This window comes from Nesoenas mayeri (genome assembly GCF_963082525.1).
Source record: "Nesoenas mayeri genome assembly, chromosome: 2".
NCBI classification, from domain to species: domain Eukaryota; kingdom Metazoa; phylum Chordata; class Aves; order Columbiformes; family Columbidae; genus Nesoenas; species Nesoenas mayeri.
In genome coordinates, this window is record NC_137543.1 from 24883416 (window position 1) to 24908398 (window position 24983).

The 24983-nt window shown below is 40.3% G+C and overlaps 1 protein-coding gene across 1 annotated transcript in view; it reads right to left on the minus strand.

Annotated features, from left to right (window-relative positions):
• MTDH (metadherin) overlaps positions 1-9622 on the minus strand; it is a 31337-nt gene extending 21715 nt beyond the window's left edge. The window contains exons 1-2 of the mRNA XM_080338587.1: positions 8892-9622; positions 2588-2692 (exon numbers count right to left, since the gene is read on the minus strand). Coding sequence (XP_080194713.1) covers positions 2588-2692; positions 8892-9296 — 510 coding nt within the window. The 5' untranslated portion in view covers positions 9297-9622. The remainder of the gene's footprint in view (positions 1-2587; positions 2693-8891) is intronic.
• Positions 9623-24983: the final 15361 nt, after the last annotated feature.

Below are 24983 nucleotides of genomic sequence, written 5' to 3' on the forward strand. Positions count from 1 at the left end.
CACACACAAAGCCATCACTACCCAACTGTCCTCTGGCACGAGAAGAACACCTGAAATGAGTTCAGAAGTCTCCTAGACAGCAGTTTAAGATGACTGCTCTTCCTTTCTTAAATAACTAGCTCCTACAGAGATATTGACATAAAATTTTACATTTCTCATGAAAACATCAAAGTTTAACAGTTTTAAAATAAGTTTGTGTCTAACAAACACTGTTTCTAAAAAAAAAATCAAGAATTCTTATCTTGAAAATACATTTACTTTCCTAATCTGAGTTACTAGAACCTGATCTGAGAAACCAGAACTATAATTAGTTACACAATTTACTCATCACCTACTACACTTAGTGCTCTAACAGTCACAATCGTGGTAGCAAACTGACTGAAACAGCAAGAGACATCAAAGGTTACTGAACAAGCTAGCCATCATTTTTCAGAAACCTATTCATTCAAAGTATCACCTTCCGCAACACAGAAAGCCTCCAGCTTCCAGTGTTGGCTTTGCCACCAACCAGCGAGCACATGAGGAACTTAGCAGGCCCACCAAAATGTTTGAGTCTTTAAGATGCATTGGTCCCCATGCAAGAACAACAGAAAAACATTTCTTCCTCATCCCTAATATTCTGTTTGTATCTAATATTCAAGACAAGCCAGTAATGTGTTTACAAACAGAATGAGCAATGAAGTTTCAACAATCTGCAATCTCATCCATGGAGTCACTTCCTAGATGCAGTCTTTTACACTAAAAACAAAACCCCTGTACTCTGCAAGTCACTAAAATTGAAAAAAAAAGGGAAGAAACTATGCAAAGCGTCAACAGACTCAAGCCCTACAAACAGCCACAAATCCAGACATTAAGTTGTATCCTCTTGTTCTGCTTTGCGTAAATATCTACCCTGAAAAAACATGCAGGAAATTCACAACCCTGACACAGCTAAGAAACACAAAAATACTCTTCAGGTCATGAATTATATATATTTTCATATATCTACACATGTGCACACAGTACTTAAATCCTACTCATTGACTTATACCATCCATTCCAAGTTATATAAAGACGCATACACAGGACCTACAATCTTTTCAGCAGGTTTATAATGTTACAAATGCAACAGATGCCTTGAGAGGCTTAAACAATTAGATGCCTGTAAAGTTACCTGTAGTTTAAAGAAAGTTCTTGGATATGTTTTTAATATAAGTGTAACAATCAACTTCTAAGACAATCATGCTTTGCCCAGGGTTCCCCAAAGTGATACAAAACCATCATTTGAGTAAGCCTGCATATCCAGGTAGTGGTACTGATTTCCTGGAGCTGCAGCTTCAACTTAGCTTTTCAAAATTCAGATCACTACGTTTGCAATTTTAAGGAAAGCTTGACTTCAGCATTTAAGCACCTTACCTACTAGGAAACTTGCTTGAGACAAAGTGAAAGTTGAGAAGAAAAATACAGCTATTCCTTCAGGATCAAATTTGATTATGTTCTTGAAAAAAAATAAAACAAACCAGCAAGCTAATCTGATAGGCGACACATGGAGATGAGAAAGAAATGCATGGCACAAAATGTTAAGGCAAACCCATTTCGCAAAAAGAGTCTTTCTATTTGCCAATGCTAAAAACATTTAGAGCCCTATAGCCAACTAACAGGACACAGTCCTTTAGCCAACATACCAACTGCAAAAGAAGTTATTATAGAATAGTCAAGTAAGTTAGTTAAAGCTTGAACGAGCTACACAAATTACAACAATCAACTACTGGTTTCTGCCTGTTTATGCATAAGCATTTATTTTTCTTACACTCCTCAGTATAATTAGAACAAATGCATTTAGTTAAAGAAAATAAATCAGAAATCCATGAGAGTAGGAAAATTTCATGCACAATGCTAGCAAAAGAACCAAGCCAAAATTATTGTCAAAGGCCTATCATAAATAATCCATGTTGCCTAGAAGTGATAGCATCTGTGAAAAGGCTAGACGATATTAGTCTTCATAGTGCAAAAACCAGCATTGTCATTAGAATGGTTACCTTTTAGATGAAGCTACAGACTAAGTTTTAAAAATATGTTTTTAATGTAGCCATTCAATTTGCATAACAAAAAACTCACACCAGAATTCAAAGCCCATATTTGTCACCAGAAATTAAGAACTCTAATCACTAATGGATACATCTGACAACAGAAATAAGCAGGCACATGGTCTTAATCCTTTGAATAGCAGTCTCCCAATTGTTAGATCATTTACAAGCCACTTAACAATACTATCATTATGTTGCATCTCCATGGAAGCCAGCAAAGATGAAACACAAACTCAGTTTCTGGAGGCTTAACATTTTTTTTCAGCTGGTGAAGAGAGATATCAGTGTTTAGTGGGGAGGAGGGTTTGCTGGATGTAAACATTCCATGATAAGACATGATCTCAGAAGTTAAGAAAATACTACTTTAGCTCTTTCCAACACCAAATCAGATTAGTACTCTTCATAGTGAGAAATACACCTCTTTACTCATGTAATAGGATTTCAAATCACAAATAGACTTCTTAGATACTGAAATAACATGCACTAAACTTTGACTTTGTCATTTCATATCCGTAACTGACCTTTTCATTCTTCTTTTCTGTGTCCACAGGTGGCTTTATATTTTCTTTCCGGACAGTTTGTATTACTTCATCCTCAGATACATCAAGAAAAGACCGTCCATTAGGCTGTGTAAACAATAAGTGTGAATAACAAAACAATTTGAGAAAGCAGAAGCAGCAAAGCTCAAATTACACTTATATTGAAATGAAACTATTTGTTGACTGATAAATGCTAAGAAAATTATTAAATACAGCAGACAGAATCATGGATTGGTGTTCAAAATATCTACTGCAATTCTACATTTACCAAACATAGAAATAAGAAAGAAAACAGATCTCCTCATTTCATCTCAATTCTACTCAACACAGGAATTGCTTCTCAAAAGGTAAATTTCTGAAAGTCACCAGCTTTCAAAACAGCCACAGTTCTCTGTAGCTGTCCTGAAAACTGGCTTAGAACAGCTACCAGTTGCATGTGCCATAACTTATCTAATTAAATGAACACCTTTACCATTTTGTAGCAGTTACGCAACAGGCCAAAGTTTAAAATAATTTCTACCTTGACCAAATTTCTACCTATGCATAACCCTCACAGCTCATTTCCTTCACAAGTTAAACTTCCTAGTAGAGCAGAAATCAGAAGTCAAACACGAAGCATGACTAAGCATGACATCCCATTGTTCTTTTCAGACAGACTTGATTACAGTTGTTACCTTAGTCTACCATTTTCTGCTCACATAATAAAGGAAATAAAATTAGCATGTATTATTTAACATATAAAGTTAAAACTCCGGACACAGTAATTTAAGTAGTCTTATGATCGCCTTTGGCAGCAAAGGCACACACCTTAGCCTATATATTCCCTATGCAAAAATGTAATTTTAAAAGTCATGTTTATCGTTAACAAAAAGCTATGACTGAAGTTACTGTGCTTAGCTCCAGATGAAAATAAGCAAAGCATTATACTATCATTGCCATTAATTTCACTGAGTGAAAAACAATTATCAATAGTAGTAATTGATACTGAGCCTGCACAAGTTTCATATTGATTCACATTCATAACAATTCAGATAAAGACTGAAAATTAAATTATATTAAGCATAAGTAACTACTTCATACTTGTTTTAATTTCTGCAATTGCTTTTTAAATAAACACTAGATTTATTTTTGTTATTACAAAAGGCTATTTTAACTCTGCATCACATGCACCTGATTGCTTTAAACAAAGGCCATGTTACAACTTAGTGTGACCTGTTCCTTCAGATATCAAATCTGATCCTCAGTTTAACTGGTACAGGTATTTAAGTCTTGCCATGTCATATTATGCTTACAAATCACCCTTGGCATGCTTTCACCAGTGCATAACATAATATTGCTTACTGTAGTTAACCAGCATGCCAACTTATTTTGTAACTATTAATAGAAATTGAAAGATCAGGTCACCTAACCCCTCTTCTCTTGCAACAATCAGCTTCACATCCAAAATGCCGTACAATTCCCTCAGCATTCTGAAAATGAAATATATCTTAAATATCTGTGTCTCAAAACTCCCTAAAGTCCCTCTCAAACCTCATAGTACTCAATTCCACAGACATACCCAAGACCTAATATACAATCTTCAAAATAACCCATTGGCAAAAATCAGTTCCTGAACCTCCCTCTTTTCTCCAGATTTCACACAGCCATGTTATTAGTGGTGTTATGTCTTTGAATTCATGTCAGTACCTATGATGTCCAAGGTCTTAACCTGGAAAAAGAATGACTATTTCTAAGTTATGTAGCAGAAGAGTTAGGCAAAGGATTTGCTACGTGTAGTATTGAACTTGTGTCAAAAATGTTTACTACCAACTAACTTCTTTAATTCTATAACTTGCTTTGCTTCTTTGCTATTACATACATACCTTAAATTGAAAAGCACTTTCTTTACCCCTCTCAAAAATCCAATAGATAAAAGTTTAAATTTTTAATTAAAAAAACCAAATCAGCTATTTCTCTGAAGTAATAAACTAAATCATATCCATTAAGAACCCTCTGGAAAAATTCACCCACATGACTGTTTAAAATGCTGTCTGATCATCTGATCATGTAAAGAACAACCATTAGAAATACATTTCAAAAACTGTTACTTTGATGTATTTCTCCCTCAATGTATCCCTGAATTGTAACAGTCTCCTTTTTACTGGAAGCTTTCCACATTTATTTTCTGCCCACAGATGAATCATAAAATTTTAACCAAAATTCATGTGATCATTTTTGGACATACCAAAGATAGTAACAGAAGCGAGAAAGAAAAAAAGCTTTTCTATAGTATTCAGAAATGTTTATTTTAAAAGACTACAGCGAAAAACATTAAGTTAAATGTTTATGGTAATATATTAAGCATCCACAATATTAATTCACTTGAATTGTGCAATTATATGCCATCTTTTTTTTCCTTACCCTAAAAGCTATAGGGAAGACGTAACAAGGCAGAAATACTCCTGTCAATAACACTACTAACTCCTGAACACATCTTGCTTGCTGACCTTAAAATCTCCATATTTAAATAAACCTTTTTTTCGCGTACATTTAAGAGCATTAAGATAATCCAAAATTAGAATAAAGGTTTTGCTAAGACTGCTAAAATGAAAAATATTGCACTGCATTTAAAAACCAATGGATAACTCAGTTTCACACTTCAAACGGCAGTAATGAAATAGCTACATTATTTGAGTCTTACAAGGCCATATTTGCCAAAGTCCTTAGTTTCATATTATAAAGATATGTCTACTTAGAATATCTTTGGCCAATGAAAGAATCTGTTTACCCACATTATTTTCTGTAAGCTTCTCTTAAGGAAGAAACTAAGTAATTTTCTCTCTGAGCACTGGAGAATCCTACAGCCCTACTTCTGCAATTTAACAATTAACACATACACAAAGCACGTGAGTATCAGTTGAAAGTATGAAGAAGTCTTTATGGAGTCTATTTCTAAGTGTAATAAGCATAAACCAGTCATAGCCTGAAAAGTTATTTCAAACAGATCAAGTAGGAAACTCTCTCAAATGAATGCAAATGCTTTTAATAAATGTGTAGCTTTTACTGTCCAGGTGTACTTCAAATAATAGGAAGTGCACAGTCAATTCGTTATTTTCTGCATCTACAAACAGATGGTATGAACGGCTTTCTACAGCTGTAGCAGAGTACAGTTGATGGTTACTCTCAAGTTTCTAGGGTATTTTGCAGATTGTACAGAAATCATGTGTGAACAGTTTCACCTTCTTCTGCTGAAAGTTTAAAAAGTACAAGAGAAGCACAGCAGTTATTAGAAATGGAAAGGAATTAAAATTAGAGATCAAGGGATTTTTTGAAAGAAAAAAAAAATTTAACAGGGGCCAAAAAATTCTCTGACAGGAGACAAAGAGCTCTGCCCCTGCCAGGAGCTAAAAACCAAACCAATCAAGTAAAAACAGAGAAAGAGGCTTCAGGTTTACTGCAGAGAATCTAAAGTAGGATACCATGATACCACCTTGCTCCAAGCAGCTGGAAAAAGCCAGAATTGGCTCTGTAAACTAGTGTTAATGAATGCAAAACTATTTCAGCTTAATTTTTTCCCCTCAGTCTGCCCACAGCAAGTAAATAAACAGAATCTCATAGTTGCTACTGTATCCAGTCAACACAGTGCTATTCAACAAAAATTATTTTACTGAAAGTTTCAGTTAAGTTGTACCCTACCTATACAAAACCAAATAAAACCACATGCAAGAAAAAAGCAATAATACTATTCTTCAGAAAGGGTAGAGCAAAGAACTTTTCTGATCCTGACTGATGAAGAGTTACTCATCACTGCTATACAATGAGCTTGGTAATTCCATATTAAAGTGATCCTACAGCTTTTAATTAGACATCTGTAGTGTGCTCTTTAATGCTACAGACCAGTTGCTCTAAGCTTTCTGAAATGCCCACAGTGGAAATTTAGACCCTGGCATAGCAAACCCTGTAGTAAATCTACCGATAATAGGCTTACTCTTTTTTCCTTCACAGACCTTAGTATTAACATCACAGCATACAAAAACAGAAGATGGAAATGACTAGGCAGCAGTCAGGAAGATTTTTTTTGTTGCATCTTTACATTATTTTCAGAATTTTTCATGTGAAAGTCAGAAAATATTGTGACATGCTAATACAGGTCTTTATGAACTGATCTTGGAAAGTGAGCACGAGACAGGGCTATTAAACTCTGACATTGGTATAAACATATTTGAACTACAGCTAATGATTCAGTTTGTGCATTTTGTTTTTTTGGAGAAGGTGGGTTTTTGTTTTGTTTTGTTTTTCACCTCTGCATGTAAATAATGAATACCAAGTACTATAAAAATAACTTTAAAAATCTTAAGAATACGGAATGACAACTTGACATACGAAAAACTATTTTATGCTTTTGATTATGAAAATACTTGCTCTTACACAGCCTCAACTTGCATTATTTTGTGTGTGAATAAATGAAACTTGAAACAATACAAGTATTTATATTCACCAATAAATCAGTTAGTTAAGTTTTATATAAAATTAATACAAAGTTTGCTTTTATGGAGCCCTACACTACAGATCACTGACAAGTTAACAGTGTCTCTACTTCTTCACTTTATCTTCTGTTGAGGCATTCATTATTGTCTTCAATGATGACTTGCAAGAGTTTACGCTTTGTTTTTATACTGGAGGTTAAGGAAAATAAAACAAGCAAAACCTAAATTATTTCTAGGTTAGTATTTCTTTTCAAGAAGGCATAACAGATCTACTAACTCTCTAAGTATTTGCTGCTCTAGATGACAAAAAAAAAAAAAAATCATCTTTAACATGCTTTCTCCAAAATGGAGACCTAGCCATACTGGAAAGATTCTAAATCACAATGCTTCCTCTTCTCAGTGCTCAGCCTCTTGCAACTTCCAGAATCAACTTCAGTAGCTCACTGCTCAAAGGCAGGCTGGTGGCGTATGCAGACTTTTTTTTTCTTTTAAGATAGTCTAGCCTTAACTTCTCATTAAAGAAAAAAACCCAAACTTCTCGAGTCTTAATACTGCCACAGACTCAAAGGTACAATCCCATTTTCTTTCCTTTTTCTGGTCATTAGGTAAACATTTCAGATTTTACAGAGCAAGACATAATTAAAAGACACAGTTTTAAGAGGCAGGGGACATCTGCTGCACTTTCATTCCTATAAGCCATTTGGACATAAATAGGATTACAAACATACTAACAATATAAAAACTATAGAAGCAATTCCTTCAAGCCCAAAATTATGATAACTGGAAGCTTAAAAGGGACAGTTGATAATTTCTGCATTCTACTGATTTTCTCATGAAGTGAACACATACTGACAAAGATGGAAGGTTCCCACAGCACATACTGAGGATTAAAAAAACAAACAAAAAAAAGAACAGGAACGAACTCTTTTTAAGGGGCTGCTAAGACAGATTTCCTTATTAAAGGAGATGATCCTTACTGTAACAACTAAGTCATATTCCTACTGAGGCAAGCTCACCACAAGACTGATGTTAACATCTTCTGTCGAAACGACACTGCAAAAAGCCTTACTCAAGTTTGAATCATCACAGCATTTATGGGCCTTACAATGCCGTTTCAAATAGCCCGTACCTGCCTGACTGCAACTCCTGGCTTGAAAACCCAAGCCATACTAAGCTCTCCACTACTGGTTCCTAACCTTGTGAGCATTCGATTAATAATAATTTTAAAAAATAGTGCTTTCATATAGCTGTTTACACTTAAAAGCTTATAAAAAGAAACAAGCGTTTTCATCACCCAGGATTATTAACGTATAACGTCCGCGTGTGCACACTGCTCCTCCAGGTTTTCAAAGCAGCCGAGTAGCCCAGATGCCACGAGAGAGCTCCAGACAGCCAGGACCCCCATCCCTTCCACAGACACACACCGCCCAGGTGAATCGCACGGCGCAGCTCTATGGCCTCCCGACCCTGCGGACGGTCCTCCCCCCTCTCACCGGTGCCTAATCAACCTCCCCGGGCCTTGTCCCCGGTGCCTCCTGCTCGGTAAAAAGCTTGCAACGCTTGCCCCCCGAGCAGCGGTCACCGGGGACAAGGCCCGGAGAGAGACGGCCGCGCTGCGGGCCGCTCGCCACACGCGACCTCCCCCCCCCGGCTCGCCCCTTTCCGCAGGGGACTCGCCGCGCCCGCCCGGGCGCCGCGGCAAACCCGGCCGCCGCCGTCCCCATCCCGCCGCTGTCAATGAGCCTTTCCTCCCCCTCCCCCGCCCCGCCGCGTCCTCACTCCTTTCCCCCTCAGCGGCGCGGCCCTCGCAGCCCCCTCACCCGCGCCGTTTTCTCCGGAAGCTTCTTCTTGTTTCGCTTCTTCTGCTCGTCTCCTTTCAGGTGTAGTTGCCCGGGGCCCGTGCCCGCCGCCTTACCCTGGCCCCCACCGGCTGTCAGGCCCGCGCTGACCGTCTCATCGCCCTTCCGCTCCGCTGCGCTCCGCGTTGGCTTCTTACGGAGGCCGCCTCCGCAGGCCACGGCCAGCAGCAGCCCCAGCAGCGCCAGCCCCAGCGCGGCCGGTACTACCAGGGCGAGCCAGGTGGGCAGGCCCTGCGGGTCGAGGCCCAGCTCGAGGCCCAGCTCGGCACGCAGCAGGCCCAGGCCGCCCGACAGGACGTCCCGCACCCGGGCCGCCGCCTCCTCGGCCTGCTGGGCCGCTGTCTCCTGCCAGCTCCCCGCAGCCATCGCGGCCCCCTGCCCCGCAAAGGCCCAAACCGGGCGGGGCGGCGAGAGAGCGCTCAAGCGGAGCGCATCGCGGCCTCCGGAGAACCGCGCTCGCCTGCCCGAGCGGAGCCGCCGCGGGTGTGTGGGTGAGGACGGGGCACGAGCGAAGCCTCGGCGGGACGCGGCTGCCTCAATCCCGGAGGCGCCCGGGTCTCCTCCTCTTCCTCCTCCCCGCCCTCCGCCTCGCGCGCAACGTCACCGCCCCGCCGAGCGCCCGGCGCTGCCGCAGCGCGCTGCCATCAGCGCCGCGCGCGGGGCGGAGGGTGACGCCTGACAGGCGGGAGCGGAGCTCCCCGCCCCCTCAGCGGCCGCCGGGCTCCCTCCTCCTGCTCCGCCCCGCCCTACCCAGGGTGGTGCCGGCGGCGGGGCGGTGCGGAGAGCAACCTCGACGTGGCAGCCAGCGAGCGCCGTGGGGGCGGGCGGAGGCCGAGGGGCCGCTTGGCACCGCCCGGTGGTGCGGCCGCGTTGCCCCTGCGGCCGGGGCGGGAGTCCCCGCGGCGCTTCACACGGAGCCAGGGCGAGCGGCTTTGCTGGGGGCTAGCGCCTTGAGGTGGCCGCTTGTTGGCTTCTGCAGCCGCTCTGGCCGGCCTGGGTCCTTCCCCTGTGGGCACCCCCCCAGACACACGTCCCTGCTGCGGTGCGGGCCGCTACCACCCGCCCGGCGCGGTGCTGAGGCGGCGAGTGAGGAACGGCCTCGGTGTGTGCCTGTGCCACAGCAGGGCCCGCCCACACCCGCGGTAACGTGGGTCCATTTCCACGGCAACGGTCACTCGTCAGCTTTATTTTAGTTCGCGGTTGCCACAGAGGGGCGGTGCAGATCTGGTGCGGGCACGTTAACTGTCGGTTTGTGGGTGCTGGTGCCACCGGTCCGACTCCAGAAGCAGCCCCGGAGCCACGTCACGGCTGTCTGGGACTTGCAGGTCGATGCTGTTGGCTGTCGGGCTTCAGAGGCCATGGTGGCGGCCCCTCAGAGGTCGTCTCTTCAGCAGAGAAGGCATTTGAAAAGGTTGCCAAAAGAAGAATCAGCGTACTTTTAGTTACTTTTGAATACACTAGACAAGGTCATATAACAACAGAGATATTTTCTAAAAGCCGTATTTTCTAACAACATCCACAAACTGGCACTGCTTTGTGAAAAATACAGCTGTGTATATCACAGTGAGAGTTGTTTTGTCAGTAGGAACTCCAAACCCATGTTCCTTCATGAATGTTAAAAATGAACCCTTAAAAATTTGACCCCAAATGCATGTCTTGATCTTTAAAATATCTGGTCTTAGAGCATCCAGCATTCATGCAGAATTTAGGCTGTCAGAACCTCAGAGCTGGCATTGGTGAGTGGCTTTACAGAGACTATAGTCTTATGCAGTGGTGCGTTGCTGGAAAGTAATGCTGTGTCCCACTCGTTCCATTTGCAATTCTGCTTACAAAAATGTTCCTCTCTCATAGCCTGCTAGAAAAACATCTGGGTTTAGTGCATTGAAATTTGCACAGGATACTGTCAATTCAAAATGTAAAATAAAATTTGTTTAAACAGCACAGTGATAGTTTATGCTGGTTTCATATACTCATAACTTTATTTTGTTAATGTGTTTTTCATATATAAGTATTTATATGTTTTTAATGTTCTCATTTTTGTTTAGTAAACTACTCCTAAGTTGCTTTAAAGTCCTAGTTTTTTTGGGATTTGCTTTTTGTTGGTTTTGTTTTTGTTTTAATACCACCAGGCTGTCAATTCCTGCTTTTCTAATTGACTTCAGTTGGAACAAAGGATATTGCTGGAAGTAGGGGTAACAACAATCTTAGGTAGAGCATTTTACTGGTAGACATTTATATACTTTCAGAAGGTTAGCTTTCTTTTCATTCAAAGTCATAATACTTTGTTTTTTTCCATAAGGCTTTTATGCTTTGGTGTAGACCATACACATTTATTGGAAAATATTAGCTATCATGGTACTGTTTTTTGCACAACTCAGCCACTTTAACATGTTAGATAACCTATTTTATAAGTAATTGCTTTGTTTAAGATGTTGCCCTACATAGATAGAGGTGATGGAACAGTGATCACATAGTTTTAGTTCAAAATACATTATCTGAAAAAAATATGCCTAACAAATTTGAAAGCATCATTCAGCTAAAATGGATTATTTTATTTTATTTTTTAAACAGAGGCCACAGAACAGTCGATATTGTTCATTTTAAAGAAAACAGTGCAAGAGGATGGTGGGGCTGAATTTCACAATGCAAGTGATTAAAGACCTGCGGAAGGTTTTTAAATGCAGCAGCATGGCACCACCGAGTGGCAGCATCGTGAATAACCGAGCAGTCGTAGGAAACAGATTGACGTAAAGAAAAAAGAGGTAGCAGATCCTCGCTTGAAAATAGTCCCTTTCGATTTGATTCGATTGGTAAAGCAAGTTAGTCTGAAACTAATAAATATCTTTATATTCTGAATTAACGAGATACAGCCATAAATAAGCATACAATTTGTAGCAAGTTGAAATATTTTGAAGGGAGTTTGTGTGAGTCATTAAAATGGCAGGAACATACATTCTATTCTGACAGTACTCATAAAATAAAGCAAATGTTCTATTTCTTGCTAATTTTAATACTAATATTAGTTTGATATTAATCTTCAAATGTCTTAATAGGTTTGACCCAAACTACCCCAAGGACTCTTTCTGCTGCTGAATATAGCCATCATTCTCAACCGTCTTTCTGATATTATTCTCCAAAGGGACACAACAGAAGGTTGAATGACATGTTACAAAAGAGAAAATAATGACAAAACCAGAACAAATGAAGAGAAAGCTTAATATTTTTAATGTAATCTCATCCCTGCAAACATTCCTTGTTTTACCACACCTGCTATTAGACAGACCCTATATAATACCTTTCCACAACCATATTTAAAACTCAGCACCTGCCATTTGGCGTGGCATGAGGGAAAAGGAGCTATTACTTCACCGATGTCAAAATACCTATTCCATACAGCTTTTCTGATTATCTCAAATAATATTGAAGCCATGTGGCTTGCAGCTCTAGATATTCTTTAGACTAGAAGTCGGATACAGCAGAAGCGAATTAAGCCTCTCAGGACTTAAATAAAGTAAGCAGAATTCCAATGAAACACATTCAAGGTTTCTCTTGTGTGAGGAAGTGGAAAAAATCTTAAACAGCAGGCAATCTATCTCACCTAGATCTTGACTCCAAATTGAATTAGGGAGAACTCAGTACATGACTTGTTGAAAATACAAAGGCAGATACTAATTTTTTATCCTGAAGGAAGGAACAACAATAAAAAATCCCCAATCCAATAATCGCCACCCTTGGCAATGTTAACAAATAGCCAGAAAGGGTTTGAGCAGTCTGCAGACAGAGTTTTTCTTGATAAATGACTCATCCAGGTCATGGTTTGGTGCCTTGGGCTCATCCCAGGCTGTGGATTTGGGTTAGAGTTAAGGACTGGATTAGGAGCAGGAGAGTAATCACACCTGGAGATGCACTTGGAATGGAGCAAAGAAGAGTGGCCGAAGAGGAGTAGAAGATGAAAATAATTCTTCCCTGAGACATTTTTCATCCAGGCTGTGGCTGGGCATGTTGGCTTAGCTGATGGCTGGGGCTAGGGTTAGCATTAACATTTCATGCGTGGTTGGGAGAGAGATAAAGCCTAGGCCTACAGTTGGTGCAGGACAGAAAAGGAGCATCCAGAGTAAGAGGAAGGCTGCAAAAATAGTTCTTACCTGAGGTCTTTTAATCTGGCTGCTAGCTCAGGGTCTGGAGCTGAGGCTCAGCCCATCCTTTGCATTCAGACTATGGGGCAGAGCCTAGAGCTCCACTTGGAGTCAACCTGAGATAGGGTGTTGAAGGAATTATCTTCTGAGAACTTGATCATCTTGGCTACAGCTTGGGGTTTGGGGCAGTCTCTGTTGATGTTAGGTCTGAGAGTTGGGGCTACAGTTAGGCTTAGGGGCAGGGAACAAACAAAATTTGGATCTCCATTTGGAGTGGTGCAAGAAAGGAGCTGCAAGAAATATGCTCTGAGAAATTTCTCTGGTTTCATCTGATTGATGATTAGGGGCATTGAGCTAAGTCCCAGCCCACACCTATGGATATGCTTTTGTTTAGACTTGGGAGAAGAGAGAAAATCTAGAGCTGTACTTGGACTGGTGTTGGAAAGAGACTGCCAAAGGAAGGGGCAAGGGACAAAAAGAATTGTCCCCTGAGGACGTAGTCACATGGGTTGTGGCTGAGGATGTTGGGCTAGGGCTCAGCTGACACTTAGGTTTGGGGTAAGGGTTAGAGGAGACACAAGGAATCAGAACTCCAATTTAGTGGTCTGTAAAGCGGCTTCCAAATGGAAGCATAGCGTGTCCAAAGGATTCTCTCCTGAGATGTTTCCCACCTGGGCTGTGGCTGCAATCTTGTGCTGAGCTTCATCTGACATGAGGACGTATTCATCTGAGTCATGACTAGGATATTTTGGTCTTAAGTCTCATCCAACACAATGTCTGGGGCGTTTGAGGCCATGTCTCCACCAACACACAGGTTTAGGGTTGGGAGAGAGACAAAGCACAGAGCTCCATTTGGAGAGTGTCTTGAAAGGGGCCACTGAAGGAATGTGTCAGTTGCAAAAACATTTTGTCTCCTGAGAACTTGTTTACCTGGGCTATGGCTGGTGTACCTGGGTTAACTCTTAATGACCTTCTGTTCTCAGAGTAGGTGAATGATTTCAGCAAGTCTTTGAACAATTTCATTTTTTCTGACACAATGCTTCAGGAAGGATTTCTTTCCCACCTAAGGGGAGAGAGAGAGGACAGTTCAGTTAGAAGATGAGTAATCCATGTCCCACTTTGACTTGAAAGTTCACCTTTTTCCTGTTGACACAAACAGCTTTTTGAGCTGACATAGAATCTTAGGTCAAAATTCACTGTTAAGGAGTACTGTGTTCTTCAAAGTCTTTATTAATTTTACATTGTTTGTTTGTTTTTTATTATAGTTCACATTCTTGTGAATAAACATATCATTCAAATATAGAAACATTCTGACAAAAATAATAAACTTTATTCCCTGTATGAAGGATAAGTCTGTTCTCATTAAACCTTTGACATAAATAGTGTTTAGTCATCAAAGCTAAAGTATCGTTATGACTGATAGAGCTCAGGAGTGTCTTGGGAGGTGAAGAACGCTTTGGCAGACTGTTTGCATTCGAATTTCTATCAGCCCTAAGCGCTGAGAAAAATAATTATGCAAAGACTTGCTATCCAGCTGGGAAAAAAACCCTTTGAATTAACAGAAAGCAAACACCGAATTATAGGCCTATTAGCTCATGTAACTGATTATACAAAATTGTTTTCTGTATTTTGTCAAGTGTACGTTAAATATCTCCTGTAATAGGTCTTCTAACATTTATCTTTGGAGAGTTTTCACAGCTTTATTTTATAGGCAAGACAGTTTTCCTAATGCAGCATTTTAATCAAGAGGTGGTTGCTGTTCATACAGATGGCACCAAGTTATCTTGAAACCCCATGGTTAATTTATTAACAATATAATTACAGAATCCAAGCATGCGGGCTCTTTTATGCATTTAGCCTTTTGCACTGTAGTCTATGTTGCTGAGTCTCCTGTGCTCTCAGTACCCGAGCCAGCTAGAGGCAGAAGCGGCAGGGACATCAGCATAGACGTGTTCAAGCGCCTTTGGTTATTCCTCTATGTTCTACTCTAAATGATTTTGTCATAGGCTTGAGCTGGTTTCTGTTATTCTCACCTAGAGGTAGGTGGAAATATTCCAAAATACCAAAAGTTATCAGAAAACTCCAGTTCAGGGAAACATCTCTGTTTCAGTGAGCTTTTGATGCAGCACACCTGGGGCTCCCACAGGAAGCCTACTCTGGTCCTGTTCTACTCACGGCTCATATAGCAGGGTGCTGTGAAGCCTAGGCACCCTTGGCTGTGAAGTCTACTGCAGAGAAGACATGTTCTGGGCAACTGTACTCTTGGAAACCCAGAAAACGCAAACTCTTGCCTAAGTTAGATGGTATCATTTTTTTTCAGTTCCTTTTTTAGTAGATGAAAGGCTGTGTAGTCCCATCGGAGGAGAAAAACCCACAACAGTCAGTCATTAAACTATGAATAATACATAGTGCATACATGTGAATTCAATCCACACCATCAGTGCTAGATCTGGCATTTTCATAACTTTTGGGCACTTGATTTAGCATTCATAGTTATGCTTAATGTGAGAATTTACATAACAGTTAGACTTTTTTTTCCTATTTGATTTTCTAAAAGGTTGTCTTCCTGATTTTACAATCTACTTCAGATTGAAATTATTCCTGTGCAGAGTAAAAACTTCAGTCTTGTGTAAAACTAATTGAAACTTGACTTCCTGAAAGATTGCACTGCCTGTAGTATGTGTGTCTATAGTACTCAGTAAAATAATTGCAGGGATCATTTCGGTTCCTGGCCCTGGGCTGGCACATGCTGGCTCACATCCACACTGCATGAGACTCTACTATAGCTGACAGGCTGTGTCCATACTCAATAGGTTGAGCCTCTGGGGTTCATTTAGGTACCATGTGATATTCCTATGATGCTAAGAGATAACTGCTATTTTCTAAAGGGTTTTTGTAGGTCAAACTGTCTGAAACAATGTGAGGGCTGTGCTGCAGCTCACCAGTGTGAGGCTTTTATAGACTGCAATTGAAGATTATATGCCTTTCTGTCTGCCACAAGAATCTGTGAAGATGTTTCAACAAATGAAGACTGTGTAGGTCAGACAAAGCCAAACCTTGTCAACAGTGCTCACAGCAAACTATCCTGAGCACGCTGCCTGAATTTTGGTTGGAAAGTTAGCTGGAGTGGTCCAAAACAAATCCAGGATGCAAACTGATGGTTAAAGACTGTGAATACTCAGAGTAAATGATTCAGATTTACTCTTTGTCCTCTTTTATTTATATAAATAGACCTTGCTAAAATGTCTAAAATAGTTACTGAAAAGAAGTGTTCACTTTAAAAAAATTCCTTCTAGACATTAGGCAAGTTTAGCCTGAAAGTGTAAAGTAGAACATGAAAGACCACCTAGATTTCTACGAAGTTTTGTGCATTAGCTGCCAGACCAATGCTTTTTGATAATCATGTAATTGTTACTTAATCATTCCATGTATGGTATTGATCTAAACCAGCGCACTACTGTGCAACATAGTCACATCTGGAATTAAAGCATAAATTAGGTTGGAGGGACCCATCTGTTTCCATCACCTGCACAAATCAGGGCTAACTATGAAGTTTGATCAGGATGCCTTGTACCATTAGGTTTTGAAAGTCTCCAAGAAAGGAGATTTTTCAGGTTCTATAGTTTCAAGTTTCAGTGCTTGGCCACACTCTTGTTGTGAAAAATATTATCTTTACATCCAACTGGAATTTCCTGTGATGCAGCTTGCAGCTATTGTGTCTTGTCTTCTTACTGTGCACATCTGAAAAGGGTCTGGCCCTGTTTTCTCTATAACTCTTCTTGAGTTAGCCAAAGGCAGTAATTAATTTTCTCCTAGCCTTGTCTTCTGCAGGCTAACCAAAACCAACTCTTTTATGTCATATGCTCCATCCTTCTAAGTGTTGAAAAAATACTTAGAAAACTGTGAATTTTACACTGAGAAAGTACACTTGTAGAGCCTGAAAGTCAGTATGTAAATAAAAAGAAAGCTGGGAAGTGAACAAATATTTTGGGCTGAAAGCTAAACCAGAACAATGAGGACAATGGCAAAAATTCCTTTCTGAAAAGACAGAAACAATTTTGGCCCATCTAAATGTGAAACATGCCTTCTCCCACTTTCATTCAGGGTTTTGTCTTTTTCTTAGTATTTTTCTTGTTTTAACTTAGACTATTTTTAAAAAGAGAAAATATTATTTTGAAACAAAAAATTGTATTTTAAAGCTTTTGGCATTTCTGAACAAAAATATTTTACTGCAAAGAAGTTGAACTGTTTCAACCTGTATGCATTTTTCACCCTGTCTTCTAGCTAAAACTGCTAGTCAGCAGTTTGACTCAAATTCATGAACACTTCCCTTTCGTTCCATTTCACTGTATTCTCTATTCATTGATTCTTCTGTTTGTTGAACTTTAAGAAGCATTTCTTAGCTTCCAAAAGGTGAATAGGCTCAAGTGTTTCATTAAAAAAAATGAAGATCTAAAAAGTCCTGGGTGTTGAATTCCACATATTTTTCAAAGCATGTTCATGGTCCTGAACCAACACGATGCAAACACTGGAGACTGTACACTGAATTTCTCAGCAGGATCCCAGCTTTCTACTTGCAGCTGTATTCTCTCTGGGCTATCAGCACGTCTTACTGGCCTATGGCCTGTGACTTTAAGAAAATTCTGCATGTCCCCTTGTCGTCTTTTTTTTCCATTTCATTTGTAAATCCCTTTTGAAGAAAAAAACAAAACAACAAACAAACAAACAAACAAACCCACAAAAACCCAAACAGTTCTCTAACCTAAAAACTAACTTTAATGATACTTAGGTTTATTACATGTCATTTATGGAGACTATTCAAACTATTCAACAATTGCTGCTCCATTTTTATTATGTCTAAAATAGACATTCTATTTCCTGTATTATAATCGTACTCTCAAATCCTCGCATGAATTGTGGGATATTCTTTGGGGAATTATAGTGAACAATAATAAGAAAATACTCTCAGGATATGAGCAGTCTGTGTGTATTAGGGAAGAAATAACAGATGCTTAAAAATCCTTACAAGACAATGGACTCCTATTAAAATCCAAGGTGATACGATCATGCAGATACCGAAGTGCTTCCAACAGTTACATGCAATTCCTAATGATGGTGTCTGGATAATCTTTTCAAGTATTTCTATTTATGGTGACCATTTCTCCCAAAGTTCTCTGGAATAACTCTGAAATACTGGATTTCTTGCAGTAGCATTCAAACAGTAATGAAGAGAGGAGATTTTAGAAAATGATTCATTTATTCAACAGGGCACATAAGACATACTGTGTGGTCCAGAGTGGCTCCTAGGTGCTTTACCATTCTTGTTGGTCCTGTTTCTTTTACTGTCATTTCTGCAGCCTCATTTATTTGTCTTCTGACTTACCTTCCTATTGGCCCTTCCTGTTCCCTTGGATAATGATTTTTTTTTCTTTGTTAAACATATGCAAATGTAATATATAACGTAACTGAACAAGAGACAGGAACTGAAATATATTGTAGTTTAAAAGTTTTCCAGCCTTTACTCCAGTTGCTCCATGTGTATGTTACATTTTGCTTTCATCCTGTGTTATAGTGCAAACTGTTCAGGGCAAGACAATACCTTTTTTGATACATCATTATCATTTTTTGTATGCTGGTGTCCCCTTCATGATGTGCCTTGGAGCACCTCTGCAATGTTGCTTTTAGTTACTGCTGTAAGGACCTAAATAATTGAATGGATCAGTCTGGCTGGGAAAAGTAAAAAAGAAGCTCTATCTGGTACACATGCTAGAGAAGAATAACATCCTGAAATAAAGAGAATTTGACTTATTGTGCTCAATTTTTGTCTCTTCCTTAGAGATCTCATATCTGCCTTAGCTGCTAGGGAGCACCTGGCACATTTCCAGCCTGGTTAAATTGTCTGACCAGGCTAGATAACTATCCAAGCTTCAAAAAATTGCAGCAGAAATCAAATCAGCTTTTGGAACTGTCTGCTCCTAAAGAAGGGGAGAACTAGAGTAGTTTAATTCTCAGGAAAGAGGAGGAGATACTGTGGTTCTGGAGAAGGGCAGATCAGGAGTATTAAGGGTAGTCAGAGAATGTAGTGTCAGGAAAATGGGATGGCTTAAAAGAAACCTTTCACCTGGTCCCCTGTGCTACCTTCAGTTTCATCAGCCATAGCAGCAACTACTTGCAGTCTATTAGAGTACAAATGGAAAGAGAGAGCTGTGTTAATAGTAATTATGACACTAAAAATGTCTTATTTCCTTGTATTATCAGTATTCCTAATCAGTATGTAACAGAAGTCAATGACTAGGAACACTAGGTGTGGTTGTTAAGATGCTGCAGTAATACATTAGAAAACAGGATTTCCAAACTTGCACTCATTTAATGAATTTTGTCTGCTGTAAGACTGTCAACAGCTGTATCCAGTGCTGAAAAATGACGCAGATCACCTAGAGAGCTCTGCGCTGTCATGTCAAGTAGAATAACCAGGCGAGAAGCATCTGGAGAAAAATGCCAAGATCAAAGTGATGGACAAGCATAGTCCTCCATGCCTGGCATTTATTGCCTCAGCCAGAAGCCACCAAAAAGAATGGCAGGACTTCATACTACATTCTGCTTTCTGAGGAGCATGCTGATCGCGCTTGTGCTTTTACTCAGTATGAACAATTCTGACAGTGTTGAAAACATGATGTCTTTTCCATTCAGCTTGTCTTTAGATAAAATTAATGCTAGACTTGCACATCTTGAACATTAGGTGTTATTGAACACTCCTTGCAGGTGCAGAAGTAAAAAAGGAACAAAAAGTGGGCTAGGATTTAATTGCTTAAGTGATCCTTGTATCATCCTAGTTCTTTAACTGCTTATTATTTGTATTGTTCAGTGAGTTCTCTTGAGGAACTCACCAAGGTGTGCAGTGCAGGAAGAGAACAAAAAGACAGTTCCTGTCCCTGAGATCTTACTTTATGATACATCTTGGTAGCTATGTCCTATCCCCTTGTGCTGTTTTGGCTGAATCAAGGTAGTCAATTTTCTTCTTAGTAGCTAGCACAGTATTTTGTTTTGGATTTAGTTTGAGAATAGTAAGATGGGATAAAGTTAATGTTTTCTTCCAGTAGCTTTCCAGTGTTTGGAATTTGGTATAAAAACAATGTGAGAACTCACTGATATCTTGGATGTTACCAAGGGCACGAAGGACTTTTCAACTGTCTTGCTGCAGGAGGGAACATAAAGCAGCAGCACTTCAGACTGTCATCCAGGTTATTCAAGAAAGTATTCCATACCATGAATGTCACACTCCATATATAAGTGTGAGGTTGCTGGGGTTGGCCCTTCTTTGATGACCGCTGTCCATGAAGGGTCCCTCTCCTGTGGCTTCCCTACACCTGCTGTTGATCTCTGCATTTTTTTGGACTCACTGTGCTCTCAGTGTCCACCTTCTGGTGTTCATTGCTGGGAGCACGCATTCCAGGGTGTAAGTATTGCTCTGTATTATTATTTTATTAAATCTGTTTCTATTTCAACACATGAGTCTTTCCTCCTTTTCCTTTCCTTCCCCCGGGGAAGGAAAGGTGAGAGAAAGTGTGACTGTTTACTGTTTCAGCCACTGCTCAGAGTTAAACAGTAACACCCCTCTACTTGGTTCAAAAGTATTTATTAATACTGGCCATATAATCCTTGGTCATGTTATCCTTGGTCACAGGCACAGCATGCAGAAAGCTTGGATCCTGTGCACATGCAGTCAGTCCTTCACAGAGGTACTTCTGTGCCTCTCTCCCAGCTTTAGTACTTCTGCAGCTTTGGAAATTTGGCCTTATGATAACAAGGGGGAAGAGTTTAAAACAAAAATAAACCACCCAGAGACCAAGGAATCGAAATACTTAGTGGAGAGTTGTAAAGACATGCCAAAACCATGAAATCATGTCAAGAAGAAAAGTGTCACAAATGACCCCACCGAGCTCAGTAGGGGGCTTTATATTGGCATGTGCCTGTGAATTGAAACTCAAGCATCCAGAAGCTGGGCTACAGAGAGGCAGCAGCAAGTTCCAAGTGAGTCTCAAAAGAGGGGTGTTTTTTTAGCTCTGCCTCAATGTTGCCAACTAAGAGGGGGAGGGAGAAATTCTGTGCATGGGGAATAAAAACACATCACCCCACATTTCGAGTGTATTTACATGATTTGGATTCTGTCATCCTGACACCAGCTCATGGGAGTGAAATAATTTTTTGATCTTAAAAAATAAAAAAGAATATTTTCAAGATGTCATTTTTTTTTCCTTTCTAATTTTGTTCGTCCTGACACTAATTAGCTGCAGCACATAAGACAGAGCAGCTATTGCGCAGCACAGCTTTTTCTGGGCACTGGGCAGCAATACCACAGGACTCTCTTTGCACTCGCATGAACCCAAGACAGGAACAGGCAAGGGCTGACGGAGAAAGATGAAAGAAAATAGCTTAGAGTTTAGAGGAGGTTGAAAGAGTGTGGTTTTGACCACTCAGGAAAGGTTTGGTGCCTGGGAACCTTTGCCACCAGAGAGCAATGGAAGCCTTTAAGTACACACATAACCCACTTAGTTTAAAAGACTTCCTTGTCTGTCACTGAATAACATGGAACGTTCTTTCATATTTGTTCTAAATCCAGTCTAAAGAGACTAAAGATCAGTTGTGGAAGCTTTAGTAAGGCTCTTTTAAAGTTATATTCCAGGTACATGTGAAATATTTTAAGTATTTGAATCCTTTTTTTTTTTTTCTAGTTAGGCAAACACACTTTTTTTACAGGATGTTAGAGACTTTATATACAGTTTTTCAGGGAGCAATGAGTCAGTAAGTATTCTAAATCCACTCATCCATTACATTATACACATGGCTAAGTTTCTTCTAGTGTCATATGTATATTTCCTTTTGCTCTCCTAAAAATGAGCATTTTTACTACAGTCTTCCGTGGATGGGGGCAAAGCTTCTGTTTGTCTCTGCATTACTTCCTCCCCCTGATCCTTAGTCACATGAGAAGATGGCATCCTGTTTACTGCTGAAGTCACAAATAACTTCTGTTCTAACCATGGTTATGAAAATCCCAAAATAATTGATTACTAACTGTCTATTAGTAGAATGCCCCCGAGACCAATGTGGTCTTCAAAAATTATGAGTAAACTGGCAGGGAATTCTTGAGATTAGGTTTCTCAACAAAATTAGTGTATGGCTGGGGACACAGTGGGATCTTTGCATGACTCAGTGTGAGAAATGCAGCAACTTCCAGTCAGCTGTTGGTGCTCACTGCCAGCTGCACACAGCTCTGCCTGCACATCTTCACCTCTCCAGCCTGTGGTTCTCGATGTGCTGACTCTCTGAACATGAACTTACGGTTTTCAGTTCTCTTCATACCAGAAGAAGTATGAAAATACTTAAGGTTCATTTTTAAAGCAGCATGCAAGAATGAGGGAGGCATCTCTACAATAAGCTGAGGTGATAGATCAGCGTCTTCTCCTTCATACCTCCCTCCCCACTGTGAAGAAACAGTGACCTAAGAAAAATGGATGCATACACACGTGCACAACCATCTCTGAGGGAGATGATGAAACCAAGTTAAAACATGTTGTCTTTAACAAGTGGTATGTTTACTGAAACAAAAGACTTCATCCACCTTTGTTCACAGTGCATCCTGGCCAGTGAAGAACACAGTTTTATTTACTACACTAGTAGCAAACACATCATCAGAGCAGATCAAGGAATGAAAAAGGAGGAAAAGATAGTGTGGATTGATTGACATCATTTGGGGATGCCCACCCTAGAGCCCATGCCTTGGACATAGTCCACTGAGACATATGTCCCATATTGCTCAAGGAGTCTCAAAGTAAATGACAGCTGGGAATACTCAGTCTGACACACTTCTCAAGCCAGTACTAATCTCTCATCCAACTAAATCCCAGCTTTACCCCCACCTGATCTCCTTGACTGGCCACTTTGCATTCCTTGGCTCACGTTTCCACGCTTGCCTTACCCATACTGTATCCTCTCTCGTAACTCCTTATCTTTCTTCCTCAGCTTCCCCATTTACAATTATTTCAAATCTACTCCTTTAGATTTGTCATCTTATCTCAGCTTCTTGTTCTAATGTATTTTCCTAGACATTCCCCACCATTTCCACTATGTCTAATCACCAATGAAACTCATCTCCCTTTCATAGCTCCTTCCTACCAACCTATTTGTTCACTCCCAGACTCCTCTAGATCTTCATCTCAAACTAGATTCTAACCTACCCACCTCAGCCTTTTCTTTCCTCTCAATTGTTCCCATTCCACTGTTCCCAACACCTTGGCAGCCCATTCCAGATTTCCTCTCTCATGCTGCGGCTTCCACACCATACCATACCGTACCGTACCATACCGTACTGTACCATACCATACAATACCACAGTATTCCTGTCCTGATTAGCTCTCCTTCTCCATTCTGTATCACCAAGACCCAGTGTTGTGACTGTTGGAAGTGCATTCTTGCTCTCAGGTGACATGCCCAAACTCCGTCCAGTAGTGGCAACAGCTCAGAGCAAGAAATGTGGGAAAAGTCATGCAGAGCTTGGGGCCGACGCCTGCTCAGGTGGATGGACTCTGGGTGAGCTTAATTAAAAACTGATGCCTCTACTGAAAACATCTGTTATGTAAAGGCCTCCAAGGTCTGTAGCATGGCCAAACTTTGGTAAAATTTCATGGGGATAGCAAGAAGTTGATCTTTGATAAATAGGCCACCCAGCTTGCAAATAGCGAGTCCCTATACCAAAGGATTAATGTACTAAAGCTATTCAAAGAAAAGCCTGCCAGAAATTTTTAGCATGCTCAAAACAATGTATTATTTTTCTTACTTGTGTTTTCAGAAGCAGCTGAAAGCTTTTGACTGAAGTTTTCTAGAAAATTGTCCGGAGGCAAACATCCAGCATGGAAAATTCCAGACTGAGCAATTAACGTGTGGCAAAATTATATGCAGCTGATAACAGGGCTGTGGTTTTGGAAGTGATGGATAATTGTCGTAATAGCACTGCCAGTCTGACTACAACACACTAATGTATTTACCAAATCAGGTAGCTTACTACTGCTCACTGAAGAGTAGCAAAGGCAGTGTGCAATTTCTTTTCGCTCAAAAGTGATTATAACATTTTACCCCATTCATTCACATAATGGAAATACAAATTTGAAGCCTAATGGAATACTTTTAAAGGCATTATGAACCACAGCCAAATAATAGTGTTCTGTCAAAGTCCCAAAGATATTTAATGTCAAAGCCTATCTGTATGCAACATATGTGTGTGTAACAGTGGCCATCTATATCAATAATACCTTTAGAAGAACACTAGATTTGATTCCTTTTTTGAAAATGTTTTAAAATATTAACTTAAATGATTCTCATGTGAAGTAAGAATAGAAGACCAAGGCTCTTTCCTGTTTGAATGTGCAGTGTTGCTGTATTTGATGTTTCTGGCAAACAATTGTGGAGTGGATAAAGGAAGATTGTTCTGTTGAAATGCTGTGAATATAGAAATGTTTTTAGTGGGGTTTATGAGCAAAAAATGGGAGCAGTGTGGGATACCATACAGAAAGTGGATTATGACTTAGATCAAGTCTCTAGTCCTCTTCCATTAGGTTGCTCTGTATATAATTTTTCTCCTGTGACTGATTTCTCCACTGGTAAAGAGCCTGTGAATGTCTTTAAGTTTCAATTTCTCACCTTCTTCTAGAATGCTATTAGCTCACTTTTCCTATATTTGGCCACCTAACCAAATAATGCCAGCCTCATCAGTGCTAGAAAATCTCCTTCCAGCAGATGGCAGATATTGCTTATCCAATGTAATCCTGTCATTCACATCAGTACCGCCGCTCTGGGACCAGGAACATCAAAAAAAGCAGGAGCCAAAATCTGAAACTCATCCTCAAGATACACAAGTTTCAAA